Source organism: Mustela lutreola, chromosome 4 (genome assembly GCF_030435805.1).
Source record: "Mustela lutreola isolate mMusLut2 chromosome 4, mMusLut2.pri, whole genome shotgun sequence".
NCBI classification, from domain to species: domain Eukaryota; kingdom Metazoa; phylum Chordata; class Mammalia; order Carnivora; family Mustelidae; genus Mustela; species Mustela lutreola.
Genome location: NC_081293.1, coordinates 57,361,710 through 57,378,000, shown reverse-complemented (window position 1 = coordinate 57,378,000; position 16,291 = coordinate 57,361,710). Strand labels below are relative to the sequence as shown.

General features: G+C 41.7%; 1 protein-coding gene across 2 annotated transcripts in view; it reads right to left on the bottom strand.

Annotated features, from left to right (window-relative positions):
* Positions 1–15,042, bottom strand: part of SLC25A16 (solute carrier family 25 member 16) — a 49,162-nt gene extending 34,120 nt beyond the window's left edge. Inside the window, exons 1-4 of one of the 2 annotated variants that reach the window (XM_059170089.1) lie at positions 14,692–15,042; positions 8,489–8,581; positions 3,063–3,196; positions 1,652–1,715 (exon numbers count right to left, since the gene is read on the bottom strand). In XM_059170089.1, coding sequence (XP_059026072.1) covers positions 1,652–1,715; positions 3,063–3,196; positions 8,489–8,581; positions 14,692–14,821 — 421 coding nt within the window. In that variant the 5' untranslated portion in view covers positions 14,822–15,042. The remainder of the gene's footprint in view (positions 1–1,651; positions 1,716–3,062; positions 3,197–8,488; positions 8,582–14,691) is intronic. The other variant, XM_059170088.1, reaches the window with a different exon arrangement.
* Positions 15,043–16,291: the final 1,249 nt, after the last annotated feature.

The window sequence follows — 16,291 nt, the reverse complement described above, 5'->3', positions numbered from 1 at the left end:
GCCAAAATACATTCTACAAATAAAATAACACAAGTAGGAGCGCCTGGGTGGCTCAGTGGGTTAAGCCTCTGCCTTCAGCTCAGGTCGTGATCCTGGGGTCCTGGGATAGAGCCCCAAATGGGGCTCTCTGCTTGGCAGGGAGCCTGCTTCCTCCTCTCTCTCTGCCTGCTTCTCTGACTACTTGTGATCTCTTGTCCGTCAAATAAATAAATACAATCTTTAAAAAAAAATACTAACACAAGTATTACTTGTGAAAAAAACCTGAAAATATTCCAAATGCCAGTGGATTAAATAAATCACAATACATTCATAGATTAGAATATAACATCAGATCTTTAAAAATAATAAGAAAGATCTATGTATTGATATAGAAAAGTCTTGAGATTACTGTAAAAGAAATGTTCTGGGCACCTGGGTTGCTCAGTTGATTAAGCATCTACCTTTGGCTCAGGTCATGATCCCAGAGTCCTGGAATCAAGCCCCGCATTTGGCTCCCTGCTCAGTGAGAAGCCTGCTTCTCCCTTCCCTACTCCCCCAGCCTGTATTCCCTCTTTCACTGTCTCTCTCTCTCAAATAAATAAATAATTTTTTTTTTAAAAAGCATATAGGGCGCCTGGGTGGCTCAGTGGTTAAGCCGCTGCCTTCGGCTCAGGTCATGATCTCAGGGTCCTGGGATCGAGTCCCGCATCGGGCTCTCTGCTCAGCGGGGAGCCTGCTTCCTCCTCTCTCTCTCTCTGTCTGCCTCTCTGCCTGCTTGCGATTTCTCTCTGTCAAATAAATAAATAAAATCTTTAAAAAAAAATAAAAAAAAAAATAAAAAAAATTAAAAAAGCATATATAAGAAACTGCTAATAGATTGCTTCTAGGAAGTGGAACCATTTTATTTGTATAGGAGCATGTATTATTATTATTATTATTATAGTCATTATTTTTTTCAATGTTTGAAAAAAAAAATAAACATTTCCAGAAGTAGAATTGTCAAAGGGAATGTACATTGTTCACGTGGTTGTATATTTAAATTTCCTTACCTTTTCCTTTATTTATTTATTTTTTTAAAGATTTTATTCATTTGACAGAGAGAGAGAGAACACAAGCAGGTGGAGTGGGGGTTGGGGTTTGGAAGCAGGCTTCCCGCTGAGCAGGGAGCCCGATGTGGAGCTCAATCCCATGACCCCGGGATCATGACTACAGATGAAGCCAGACGCTCAACGACTGAGTGAGCCACCTAGCAGCCCCTCTTTACCTTTTTGTGCTGTAAAAAAATTTTTTATTAGTTTGGATATTAATTCTTTCTTTTATAATTGAGTATAGGAAGAGGACAAATGTGTGCTACTTAATCAATGTCACAAATATTACCTAAGCCAAATTAAGCATTTTAGTAGAAAATTAATTTGTCAGAAATAAAATACACCCAGGCACTTGGGTGGCTCAGTTGGTTAAGCAACTGCCTTTGACTCAGGTCATGATCCCAGAGCCCTAGGATCAAGTTCTGCATGGGCTCCCTGCTCAGCAGGAAGTCTGCTTCTGCTTCTCCGTCTCACTCTCCCCCACCCCTGCTGTGTTCTCTCTCTCAAATAAAAAAACTATTTAAAAAAAAATAATAAAAATAAAGAGAAAAGAAGAAAGAAAGAAAATACATCCCTCCTCTTACCTGCCATGGATCCAGCCATTAATCTGTGCACATGACCAGAAACTCCCAGCTTTGTAGTAATTAACTAGAAATCAAAAACATCAAATTAAATGGAATATTTTTAAGTACTTCTCATTTTGCTGTTTCATAATGAAATCCATTATGAAATCCACTAAGAAGGAAATTAGTGTTAAACATAAGTAAAACGAGCGCAAGTGTATAAAGGTGAGCAGAGTTACAGCACCTGGTGAGCAGCTCAGGTATTTCCTTCGTAGCCTTCTGCTCGAGATGTGCACATTTACAGTCCTAACTTAGAATTGCCAAACACACTACATTGAACATTGATGACCACATTTACTTAAAGAGTGAGTGGCAGTAGTACAAATAAAATACTAGTACAGGCAATGAAGTCTTGATATACTGATGACATCAGTTCTGACTGATGAGCTTTAAAATGTTGTTCCCATTCTATTGCTTACATTTCTTTTGAAGATACTCTATGAAATTTCACATACTTCACCATTTTCTGTGTTAAGATGTTTGAGAAGATAAACTTTCAGTCCAACAGAGAAGAGAAAGTCAATGAGTAGGATGGGAAATTCTAACTGATAAGCATTACTCAAAACCGGACTTTCACCATAGGATTTCACTATTTTGGGGGGCATGGGTGGCTCAGTGGGTTAAAGCCTCTGCCTCCAGTTCAGGTCATGATCCCAGAGTCCTGGGATCGAGCCCCGAGTCGGGCTCTCTGCTCAGCGGAGAGCCTGCTTCCCCTTCTCTATCTCTCTGCCTGCCTCTTTGCCTACTTGTGATCTCTGTCAAATAAATAAATAAAATCTTTAAAAAAAAAAAAAAAGGACTTCACTATTTTATTTAGTAAGAAAATCCAAAGCCACAATGTTCCTTTCCTACAATCGAGAAACAAAAGGCACATTAGAAAGCTATTAATATTTAATGGATTTATTAACAACTTAGAGTATATTCTGGCTCTTCTTCATAAGTGTGTACATAAACAATTTGCTCAAAAATGGGACGCCTGGGTGGCTCAGTTGGTTAAGCAGCTGCCTTCGGCTCAGGTCATGATCCCAGCATCCTGGGATCGAGTCCCGCATCAGGCTCCTTGCTCAGTGGGGAGCCTGCTTCTCCCTCTGCCTCTGCCTGCCACTCTGTCTGCCTGTGCTCACTCTAAGAAATAAATAAGTAAAATCTTAAAAAAAAAAAAAAAAAAAAAAAAAAAAAGACTAACAATTCCAGAATAGATAACTCCAAAACTAAGTTATATTTTAAAATTTAAACTACCACAAGTCTTTATCCTTCAAAAAGCCATTACTTTACCCATTCACTCAAAGTAACATTAAAGGCCAAAGTAAATGCCTTGTCAACTAAGTATGATATTCAAGGACACAAAAAGGAAAGATAAAAGCTCAAGTACCGTTTTATAATGCTCAAATGCCATAAACTGGATTGCACCATAGGGAAATATTCGAATCATCATTGCACCATTCCCTTTATATAATCCAAGGTATCCCTCCTTCTGGGGAACAGCACGCAATGCAGAAAATACTCCTATATTTAGAAAAACGTTTAGAAGAAAAATACTATTAAAACAGAGAAAACTAAATTCAAATTTTCATGATAATCATAGAAAAGATTACTATGCCATCATTCATGATATACTTCTGTGTGAGGAATTACATGAACAGTAATATATGTTTAGCAGTTAAACCTACTTAAGGTACATAAGTCCAAATTATACAAAAATATCTCATGTAAAAATACAAAACATATTTTAGCAAAAACATAAAAACCCCCAGCCATACATTATAGTAAATTATATTACAATTATCACAAATTATGTTAACTTACAGCAATCTAAAAAATATTAACAGAAATATATTCAAGGACCAGATAACTGCATTGCAGGTGATTAACTCTGAAAGGATAAAGGAAGATTTCCCAGACTGACCTAGATACATGTGTGGTTTGTTTACATAAGGGAATTGCTAAATAAAAGAAACAATTTTTATTTTTAAAAAAGATTGTATTTATTTATTTGAGAGAGAAAACACACTAGAGACAGAGTAAGCATGAGTGGGGGTCAGAGAGAGTGGGAGAAGTAGTCTCCCCACTGAGCAGGGAGCATGACACAGGGCTCGATCCCAAGACCCTGGGATCATGACCTGAGCTGAAGGTAGATGCCCAACTAACTGAATCACCCAGGTGCCCCAAAGAAACAAATTTTAAAAATTATTAAAACTATTTAAATTTGGGGGAAACTTTCCATTAGAACACTTTAATAAGGAAGATGATAAAGGCCTGAGTTCTAATCTTACATATTAATATATTATTTATTCTACTAATGTCAGTCACTACTCTTATTTGCAGCACAGACTTCTCATAAACAAATCAAAGGGCACCTGAGTGGCTCAATGGGTTAAGCCTCTGCCTTGGCTCAGGTCATGATTTCAGGGTCTTGGGATCAAGCCCCACATCAGGCTCTCTGCTCAGTAGGGAGCCTGCTTCTCCCTCTCTCTCTGCCTGCCTCTCTGCCTACTTGTGATCTCTATCTATCAAATATATAAAATAAATATTAAAAAAAAAAAAAAACAGGGGCACCTGGGTGGTTAAAGCCTCTGCCTTTGGCTCAGGTCATGATCCCAGTGTCCTGGGATCGAGCCCCGCATCCGCATCCGGCTCTCTGCTCGCCCAGGGAGCCTGCTTCCTCCTCTCTCTCTGCCTGCCTCTCTGCCTACTTGTGATATCTCTCTGTCAAATAAATAAATAAAACCTTAAAAAAAAAAAGTTTTGATGCTTTAGAAGTAAAGTTACACATTTTTAAAAAGAAGCTAAAGTAGAAGTTTTATTCAATAGCACATTTTCATCATCTTTGTGAAAATTCATGTTTAAAAAAACAAAACTTGGGATGCCTGGGTGGCTCAGTTGGTTAAGCATCTGCCTTTGGCTAAGGTCATGATCTCACGGTCCTGGGATCAAGTCCTACATTGGGCTCCTTGCTCAGTGGGGAGTCTGCTCCTCCCCTTCTGCTCCCCCTGCTTGTGCTAACAAATAAATAAAATCTTAAAAAATAAAATAAAATAAAAATAAAAAAACAAAATTTTACAAATTATGCATGCATATAAAAAGAGGCATCTAGAATAAAATGCCAAAAACATTTAAAAAGAAAAAATTAAAACACCTATATATAATTTTTTTTTGGCTTATGTATTTTAAAGATACATGAAACTCCATATTATACTATACCAACAGTTCATCGTTTCACCCCAGGAATTCCATTTCAAATTCTGCATGCCTTGTAGGGCAACACTGTAACCCATGGCATGTAGCCCTGTAGAGCGTGAAATCTAATGTGAATATGTAATCTAATGACTACAAATCAGGAAACAAAACAACATAAACCAGCATGGGGAGGAGGTTAAAGGAATAAAACAATTCTGCTCAGATATTCATATGTTGGGTTATGGTAAACACCCTGAGACACAGAGTAATATAATTCATCTCCTTTTTATCCTTAATTTGGACAATGAAAGAAAACAATTTCCTTCCTTTCCACTTTTTTACACTGTCTCAATCAGTTCAAAGGTCTGATTCTTTTTTTTTTTTTTTTTTAAAGATTTTATTTATTTATTTGACAGAGAGAGAAATCACAAGTAGGCGGAGAGTCAGGCAGAGAGAGAGAGAGAGAGAGAAGCAGGCTCCTGCTGAGCAAAGAGCCCGATGCGGGGCTCGATCCCAGGACACTGAGATCATGACCCAAGCCGAAGGCAGCGGCTCAATCCACTGAGCCACCCAGGCGCCCCAAAGGTCTGATTCTATGTCTGGGCAGCACACTGAGCTCACTGCAGGACACAGAAAAGGCAGCAATTTTTTTCCTTTCCAGTTTAAGTATACTTACTTAGTATTAAAAATATAGACAAGAAAATGAGTTAAGGTTAATATATATAACAAAAATTCATTACATTTTTTGAGAAAAGTAACATTTTAAAAACACCATTGGAAAAATAATTGAATTTTTGGGGCGCCTGGGTGGCTCAGTGGGTTAAGCCGCTGCCTTCGGCTCAGGTCATGATCTCAGGGTCCTGGGATCAAGTCCCGCATCGGGCTCTCTGCTCAGCAGGGAGCCTGCTTCCCTCTCTCTCTCTCTCTCTGCCTACTTGTAATCTCTCTCTGTCAAGTAAATAAATAAAATCTTAAAAAAAAAAAAAATTAACCACTTAACATCTGTCTTTCCAACCTGTTGTCTAAGAACATCTATTTACATAAAACGCAGTATAATTAAACCATTGTATACATTTTCAGTTATCTAATACATCATGAACATTTTTCCTAGTCAACTAATACTTTTTTTTTTTTAAGTAAGCTCGATGCCCAATGAGAAGATTGAACTCGCTAACCCAAAATCAGGAGTCACATGCTCATGGCACCTGGCTGGCTCAGCCTGTACAGCGTGCCACTCTTAATTTTGGGGTTGTGAGTGTTACCCCACGTTGGGCATAGGGATTACCTTAAAAAAAAAAAAATTTTTTTTTTTTGAGAGAGTTGCCTTCTCTACTGACATAGCAGCCAGGCACCCCAGTTGGTATTATTTTCAGTTTCTGTGTGATTGGAAAATAGGATATATGGGGCGCCTGGGTGGCTCAGTGGGTTAAGCCTCTGCCTTCAGCTCAGGTCATGATCTCAGGGTCCTGGGATCGAGTCCCGCATCGGGCTCTCTGCTCAGCAGGGAGCCTGCTTCCCCCCTCTCACTCTGCCTGCCTCTCTGCCTACTTGTGATCTCTCTCTGTCAAATAAATAAATAAAATCTTTAAAAAAAAAAGAAAAGAAAAGAAAATAGGATATATGGATATATATGGATATATTTATTCATTTCAATTATACTTATTATTTAACATAGCCAATTCCCTACTATTGAACATTTTTGGTTGTTTTTTTGGTTTTTTGACTAATACAAATAATGATTTGATCCTTGTATATACATCTTTGAGCACACTTCTGATTAGCTTCTTACAATAACCTCCTAGAACTAGAACTGCACACTCAAAGAATATGTACCTTTTAAGGATTTTTTTAAAAAAGATTTTATTTATTTGGCAGAGAGAGAGACAGCAAGAGAGGGAACACAAGCAGGGGGAGTGGGAAAAGAAGCAGCCCTCCAGCTGAGCAGGAAGCCCGGTGAGGCGGGCTTGATCCCAAGACCCTGGGATCATTACCTGAGGTAAAAGCAGACACTTCATGACTGAACGACCCAGGTGCCCCTGTTTTTAACATTTTTTATGCATATTACCAAAATCCCCTCCAAAAAGGTTATAAAAATTTCTTACTCCTACAAATGACATATTATTAGAGTATCCATGTTAATTAAGTGGCTGACATTTATGTTTGCAAGGAACAAACAAGGGCTTGATATTCTTTAACAATGTAAGTTCATCCATATATATAAAAATTGCACAGAATTCTGCTTACACTAAGATTTCTAGAAGGCTTGTTCAACTAGGTGTTTAAAGGAATAGGGTGCTTGGCTGGCTCAGTCAGTAGTGCTTGCAACTTTTGATCTCAGGGTCAATAAGAGACCCACGTTGGGTGTAAAGGTATAAACATTACACTAAAAATAAAAAATAGGGGCACCTGGGTGGCTGAGTCAATTAAGCAGCCTGCTTCTGATTTCAGCTCAGGTCATGATCTCAGGGTCATGGGATCAAGCTCTGTGTCAGGCTCCATGCTCAGTGGAGAGGATTCTCTCTCCCTCTCTCTCTCCCTGCCAACTCACAGGTGTGCTCTCTCTCTCTCAAATAAATAGAGAAATCTAAATAAATCTTTAAATAAATAAAGGAATAAATCTGATCTCCATCACTTGTTAGCTATTTTTTAAAAATCAGCCTGAGAGGGGCGCCTGGGTGGCTCAGTAGGTTAAAGCCTCTGCCTTCGGCTCAGGTCATGATCCCAGGGTCCTGGAATGGAGCCCCACATCGGGCTCTCTGCTCAAGTGGGGAGCCTGCTTCCCCCCCTCTCTCTCTGCCTGCCTCTCTGCCTACTTGTGATCTCTATCTGTCAAATAAATAAATAAAATCTTAAAAAAAAAAAAAAAAAAAGAAAGAAAGAAAATTTTTTAAAAAATCAGCCTGAGCTGGGCCACCTGGGTAGCTCAGTCAGTTAAGCATCTGCCTTCGGCTCAGGTCATGATCCCAGGGTCCTGGAATGAAGTCCCACATCCAGCTCCCTGCTTAGCTGGGAGCCTGCTTCTCTGCCTGCCTACTCTGCCTGCCGCTTCCCCTGTTTATGCTCCCTCTTTCTCTCTTACAAATAAATAAATATAATCTTTAAAAAAAAAAAAAATCAGGGGCACCTGGGTGGCTCAGTGGGTTAAGCCTCTGCCTTCAGCTCAGGTCATTATCTCAGGGTTCTGGGATCGAGTCCCACATCGGGCTCTCTGCTTAGCAGGGAGCCTGCTTCCCCCTCTCTCTGCCTGCCTCTCTGCCTCCTTGTGATCTCTCTCTCTCTGTCAAATAAATAAATAAAATCTTAAAAAAAAAAGATATCAGGCTGAGCTGTTATGTGTCTGGAAAGCACATGACTCTAATTCCAATAAACAAATAGTACTTACTTCAATGATTATAAGATTTTGGTTTAGAGAATATCAGTACCCTAAAATGATAATATATTCAATCACTATTGCAAATGAAAAGGTTAAAGTAGATAACAGATAAATCTCTTACAAAATTTGCTCACAAACTTAAACTCTCTTTTGCATCCTCTTTCTATACTCTAATACACACCGGGAAACAAAGCCAGCAGATGGATAATGTTTTCATTCACTTTTATCTTTAACATCCATTAACTCACCTAAATGTTTATAATGGTGATTGTGAGCTTGTAATAAAACCTTTACTCGATCCAAAGGAGCAACCGTTGTTTTGGCACAGCATCCAGCAATACCTACAAAATTTTTAAACAGTCAGCATGAAATTGCATACCATTTCTTTCCAGGTGGAAATTGTTATTTATTCAGCCAGCATACCTTCTGATTTCTAATTTGGTCTCCATGGGTAGAACTTCCCAGTTGCAGGGATATGTAGATGATTGGCCCCCATTCCCTGTAACTTAATAACTGAGTATGTCAGACTTAAAAATAAATGTGAACAGTGTAAATCTTCCCCCTAATACCTGATGACCACTGGGAATCTTGCTAAATGTAGTTATGGAGACAGACACTTGAAGGTATTTACCCAACCATGAGGCTCTGTTTCAAGTAACCTCCTCTTCTGGATGACTCTTTCATTGAAACAACCAACTTTTGGGGCGCCTAGGTGGCTCAGTGGGTTAAAGCCTCTGCCTTCGGCTCAGGTCATGATCTCAGGGTCCTGGGATTGAATCCCACATCAGCCTGTCTGCTCAGCAGGGAGCCTGATCCCCCCACCCCACCTCTCTGCCTACTTGTGATCTCTGTCTGTCAAATAAATAAAATCTTAAAACAAAAAAACAAAAAAACCACAACAACCAACTTTTACCCATAAAATTCAGCATACCCATTTTTATTCAGCAATTACATATTTGGTCCCTACCACATGCCACTGTACAGATATATGGATGACAGTAATGTGTGTACATGAGCTTTAGTGCAAGTCAGATTCCAAGGCAACCCTACTAGCTTGGCATGCTTCTAAGACAATAATATATGAAGACTCTTTCCTATAAACTGTGTCCTCCCAAATTCATATGTTGAAAACTAATTCCCAAAGTGATGGCAATTAAAGGTGAGGCTTTTAGGAATTGATGAGGTCAGCAGGGTGGAGCCCTCACGAACAACGTTAATGCCCTATATAAAAGCCCAGAGAAATCCCCGGCTCCATCCATCATGTGAAAACACTGAGAGAAGATGCTGTCTGTGAGGAAGCAGGTCCTCACCTGACACCATGATCTGGCTTTTCCAGCTTCCAGAACTATAAGAAGTAAGTGTCTGGAGCTTCCAGGTTGATAAAAAGGAAGTAAGAAAAGAAAGAAGGAAGGAAAGAAGTTGCTTCTAAAATACCCAGATCATGATACTTTTGTTATAGTAGCCCAAAATGACCAAGATAATTTTGTCAATTACCTTACATGTTATAAGCCTTTGATAAAATAGGCTGTTATAGCCTGGGTGGGTTAAGCCTCTGCCTTCGGCTCAGGTCATGATCTCAGGGTCCTGGAATAGAGTTCTACATCAGGCTCCCTGCTTGGCAGGGAGCTTGCTTCCCCCTCTCTCTCTGTCTGCCTTTCTGCCTACTTATGATCTCTCTCTCTCTCTCTGTCAAATAAATAAAATCTTAAAAAAAAAAAATAGGCTGTTACCCTATAAAAAGGTAGGTAAAAAGTCTCTGGTGTCTTTTTATGTTTACACTAAGCTCTTCACTATTGATCCAGAAGTACAAAAGAAATGGGATTTTGGGGTGCCAGGGTGGCTCAGTGGGTTAAAGCTTCTGCCTTCAGCTCAGGTCATGATCCCAGGGTCCTGGGATAGAGCTCCCCATTGGGTTCTCTGCTCAGCAGGGAGCCTGCTTCCTCCTCTCTCTCTGCCGGCCTCTCTGCCTACTTCTGATCTCTATCTATCAAATAAATAAATAAAATCATTATTAAAAAAAAAAAAAACTGGGATTTTGTGGGTCGCCTTTATTACTATATTGCCAGAGACTCAGTACAGGGCCGGCACATAACACACACTCAATAAATGTCTATTAAATAAATAAATGTGGGGGCACCTGGGTGGCTCAATCAGTTAAACATCTACCTTTGGCTCAGATATGATCCTGTGGTCCTAGGATAAAGCCCCACATCCGGCTCCCTGCTCTGCTGGGAGTCTGCTCCTCCCTCTCCCTCTCCCCCAGCTTGATCTCTTTCTCCTTCTAAAATAAATAAAATCGGGGCACCTGGCTGGCTCAGTGGGTTAAGCCGTTGCCATCAGCGCAGGTCATGATCTCAGGGTCCTAGGATCGAGCCCCACATCGGGCTGTCTGCTCAGCAGGGAGCCTGCTTCCCCCCTCTCTCTGCCTACCTATCTGCCTACTTGTGATCTCTCTCTCTCTCTGTCAAATAAATAAATAAGATCTTTTAAAAAAATAAATGAATGTACAATAACAAAAAAAAATGAATGTAGAGTTTTACTTTACAAACTTTTTTTTTAAATTTTATTTATTTATTTGACAGAGATCACAAGTAGGCAGAGAGGCAGGCAGAGAGAGAGAGAGAGAAAGGGAAGCAGGCTCCCTGCTGAGCAGAGAGCGCGATGCGGGGCTCGATCCGGGGACCCTGGGACCATGACCTGAGCCGAAGGCAGAGGCCTTAACCCACTGAGCCACCCAGGCGCCCCTCCCTATAAACTTTTTAAAATGTAGGACAAAATCACTCAAAGTCCACACACATTTATTTAATAGCCTACCATGTAACTCATGCTAATTAAAATCCATATTCTGAGATATCCAAAAATAAAATGCCTATTCATATTCAAATATTAAATCCACATGTAAGTTTTAAATCAAGCTTCCTTTATCTGAACTAAAGCAAATCATAGTCATAGCTACCCAAAATTGAGGATAAACTTAAAATAATATGCATTCAGATATATTTGGTTTCACAATATTATGTTCTTTATCTTCCCAGTCATTATGAACTAACCATATATGAAATTATTTAGAATGTGTTCAATAAGTAGTTTCCTCTGACAGTACCTTAACTCAGTCACATTACTTCATAACTCAATTGATCATTACAACAATCCATTGAGTTAGGTCATTCAGCTTTTATCTTCCTTTTGAGCAAATGAGATTAAGATAGTGGCCAAGGCTAATCAACAATAATAATTAACAAGTTATGAGTGTTTACCATGTACAATATACCAGGCTAGGAGGGTTTTTTTTTAAGGTTTTATTTATTTATTTGACACAGTGAGGGAGAGCGCACGCAAAAGCAGAGGGACTCTCAGGCAGAGGAAGAGAAGAAGCAGGGAGCCCCATGTGGGACTGGATCCCAGGACCCTGGGATCATGACCCAAGCTGAAGGCAGACACCCAACTGACTGAGCCACCCAGGAGCCCCTAGACTAAGAGATTTAACTCAGGACACTATGCTAAGGCTTTTCCAGCTACTGTCTCATTTAATCATTACAACCTTCTAAAGTAGGAAATCTTTTCCCATTTAATGGATATGAAAACTGGGGTGCCTGGATGGCTCAGTGGGTTAAAGCCTCTGCCTTCGGCTCACGTCATGATCCCAGGGTCCTGGGATTGAGCCCCGAATCGGGCTCTCTGCTCAGCAGGGAGCCCGCTTCCTCCCCTCTCTCTCTCTGCCTGCCTCTCTGCCTACTTGTGATCTCTCTCTGTGTCAAATAAATAAAATCTTAAAAAATAAATAAATAAATAAATAAAGGATATGAAAACTGAGACAGAAGGAGGCTAAGGTAACTTGCCCAAAGGTATTTTTTGTTTTTCTTTCTTTCTTTTTTTTTTTTTTTAAGGTTTTATTTATTTGACAGACAGAGATCACAAGTAGGCAGAGAGAAAGGAGGAAGTAGGCTCCATGCTGAGCAGAGAGCCCAATTCGGGCGGGGCTCGATTCCAGGACCCTGGAAACATGACCTGAGCCAAAGGCAGAGGCTTTAACCCACTGAACCACCCAGGCGCCCCACCAAAGGTATTTTTTCATATCACTTGGACGAGAAACTTCTTCAAAAGTATTCACGCTTTCGGGGCACCTGGGTGGCTCAGTGGGTTAAGCCGCTGCCTTTGGCTCAGGTCATGATCTCAGGGTCCTGGGATCAAGTCCCGCATCGGGCTCTCTGCTCAGCAGGGAGTCTGCTTCCTCCTCTCTCTCTCTCTCTGCCTGCCTCTCTACCTACTTGTGATCTTTCTCTGTCAAATAAATGAATAAAATCTTTAAAAAAAAAAAAAGTATTCACACTTTCTAAAAGTCTGAAGCAACACTTTACCAAGAGACACAAATGGCCAAAAAGAAAATGAAAAGATATTCACCATCAGTCATCAGGGAAATGCAACTTAAAAACCACAATTATAGGGGCACCTGCGTGGTTCACTGGATTAAGCCTCTGCCTTCGGCCCAGGTCGTGTTCTCAGGGTCCTGGGATTGAGTCCTGAATCTGGCTCTCTGCTCAGCAGGGAGCCTGCTTCCACCTCTCTCTCTCTCTGCCTGCCTCTCTGTCAAATAAATAAATAAAATCTCTTTTAAAAAACACAATTATAGGGACGCCTGGGTGGCTCAGTTGGTTAAGCAGCTGCCTTCGGCTCAGGTCATGATCCCAGCGTGCTGGGATCGAGTCCCACATCAGGCTCCTTGCTTGGCGGGGAGCCTGCTTCTCCCTCTGCCTCTGCCTGTCATTCTGTCTGCCTGTGCTCGCTCTCTCCCCCTCTCTCTCTCTGATAAATAAATAAAATATTAAAAAAAAAAAAACACAATTATATATCTCTAAACACCTGATTAAAGGGAAAAACACACAAAACTACACAAACACAGAGGACAAAAACTCTGATAACAGCAAATGTTGACAAGATAGTGGGGATACAAAATAGAACAGACACTTTAGAAAAGAGTTGGGCAGTTCCCACTTCACTCCAAATAAAAGCTGGAATATTTACAATTGTTTGGAAAGCCCTTCATTCAGCCTCCCATGGCCTCTAACCTCCTTTCGCCATCAACACCACTTGGTTGTAGCTACATAGCTTTTCTTAAGGCCTGAAATGCTCCTCTTGAGATATCAACTTGCTCAACTCCTTCACTACTTCAAGTCTGCTCAAGTGTCATTCTCTCCAAGAGACTTACCATGACTGTCCTATTTACACTGCACCCATGCAGCCTCCGCATTTCCTTGCCCCATTCTTTTTACTTCTTCCCATTGCAATCATCACCTTCTAACATACCATATAACTTACTTTCTCATTTTATTCATTCTCTTTCTCCTCTCAACTCTCCAATCAATGTAAACTGCAGGATCTTTGTTTTGTTCCCTGATACACACTGAACATGTAGCAGGCACATAGTGGGCACTCATCATATTCCTTGTATAAATGCATGAATGCTGTTTTTATCAGAACAAAATAAATTATTTTTTAAAAAAGATTTTATTTATTTATTTGACAGACAGAAGTCACAAGTAAGCAGAGCGGCAGGCAAAGAGAGAGAGAGGAGGAAGCAGGCTCCCCGCTGAGCAGAGAGCCGGATGCGAGCCTCCATCCGAGGACCTCGATCTCAAAATCTGATCCCTGGGATCAGGACCTGAATTGAAGTCAGAGGCTTTAACCCACTGAGCCACCCAGGCGCCCCTAGAACAAAATAAATTCTTAATACTACTGCACCCTACAGATACTCCTCCTAAAAGCTCGTATAATGTAGAATTTTAAAAATTCCCAGTCTTAACAAGTAATTAAGTATTGACAACCAATCAATTCAGAGAGGGTAGAGACTGAAAACACTTCTTTATGGAAAGCAGAGGAAGTTTTTAAGAGACAATTATGAACTTTCTGGCCTCACAGTGACACGGATAGAAGGGCTGCACCAGCTACCTGTCATGTAGCCACAGACCAGTTTACCAGAATAACTGGAACCAGTTTTGGTTGTAGGAAATTATGCACAATTTCCTAGTCAACTTTAAAAAGCTGTCCTCCAATAGTTGTTTTCTTTAAAGCAAACGGCAAAATCCAATTCTATACTGGGTCATTTATGGTCTTTATAAAAGAAAGACGTACCCAGAAATGTTTCACTGAAACCCTGGAGTCTTTGTAAAGGATCCGGCTCTTTTCCCTTCTACCCAACCCTGAAGAATGGGTCCTTGTTTGGCCCGTCCACCTCCCCAGCCGCTCCCTGACAGCTCGAGGCCCTTCCTCCCCAGGATCCTGCTGTCAGTAGTCAAGTGATTATTAGAAAGAGCACACAGGTCAGGGCAAATATCCAGACGAGCATTGCAGCAGCCAGAGTCCAAGAATGTCACCGCGGCGGCAAGCACCGTATCTGCCCCGGATCCTGCCCTGCCACCCCACTACCACCGGGTCCTCCCGGCTAGACACCCACCTCCGGCCAGAAAGGAGCGCAGCCAGTAGAAGTCCCGACGGGCGGCGGGCCCTCCGGCTCCTGCCGCCTGCGGCATCGCGGGAGGGGAGTCGGCCGCTGCCAGGGCCGCCGCCGCCGCCGCCGCCGCCATCAGGACCAGGGCCGCGTCGGGGACTCTGGTCGCCAATTTATAAGCCACGGGCTGGGGCCATGGCCACAGCGGGCGGTGACAGAGCACCGACCGCCGCGCGGGCGGGACGGAATAACACCCGCAGCGCGGCGCGGGCTGATGGCGTACGCCAGGGGCGGGGCCTGGGCCCGGGTCCCAAGTGGGAGTCGCCTGCGCTCGCCTCCTCCCTCAGCCGGCGTCACCCCACGACCCTACTCCCCGCCTCGCTTTTCAGGCCTCTTCTGTTCTAACGGAGGAGTAGCGTGGCCCCGGGGGAGGACCCACCAAAACCCCACCACCTCAGAAAGCTCTCTCCGGTCCACTGACTTGTAACCGACAGCCCATCGGGCTACGTTCTGAACTACCTCAGATGAATCCTTTCCAGAACCAATCTTGGGTTCCCTTCTGCTCTTTCCAGGAATCTCTGAGATTGCACCATCTCCCACCAAATCAGTTCTGCCTTCACAGAGCTGCTCGCTGAACCTCAGTTTCAGCCCTGCCTAACTACCTATTACGTTTCCACTCCACCCCATCGCCTCTGTCAAAGAAATATTGCTAAAGCAGATTGTTCTTTCTTTGGGACCCTACAAATTACACAGATACTTGTCGGCCCTTCCTGAATCTGTGCTGTGTGCTTGGCTCAGATTCCACTGAGCTCTACTCCCCACCCGTTTCAGCCCTAAACTCTTAGAAACTCCCCGGTTCCTTCTCCCTTCTCCGCTGTATTCCAAGACTCTACTACTTAACTACTCCTTAGGAGCAGTATTCTCTTACTGGGAGCCCCTCATCACTTCCAGGCTGGGCAAAATCATCCCGATTCTTTATGACCAAAGATGTTCTGAACTTACATCCTCTCTTTCAGAAGCTATCTTTTATGATTTTCCTCCATACTTACTCCAACCCCTCTCATCACTGGCACTGGTCTCTTTCTCTTTCTGTGGATATGCTTCTGCAAGGTGTTTCTAGCCACATGTAATCACTAATGATGAGTCCAGATTTAAATTTTATTTTTCATGGCCTGTAGGTAGTTCAATCAGTGGAGTGGCTGCCCTTGGCTCAGGTCATGATCCCTGGGTCCTGGGACTGAGCCCAGCATCTCCCTCTCTGCTCAGAGGAAAGCCTGCTTCTCTCTCTCCCTCTCTCTGTCTGCTATTCTACCTACTTGTGCTCTCTATTTCTCTGTCAAATAAATAAATCAAATCTTTAAAATTTTTTTTTTATTTTTCCCAATGTTCCCAATTTCCAATATCTGCGGGAAAATACAGACCTGTATAATAGTATCATTATTTAAATTTTACATGTCCAATGTCAAGAACCAAAAGCTCCCCAAAGTGGAATGACTGCACAACATTGTAAATGTAACTAATGCTTCTAAATTGTACAATTAAAAATGGTTAAAATTGTAAATTTTATTTTATTTAAAGATTTTATTTATTTATTTGATAGAGAGGG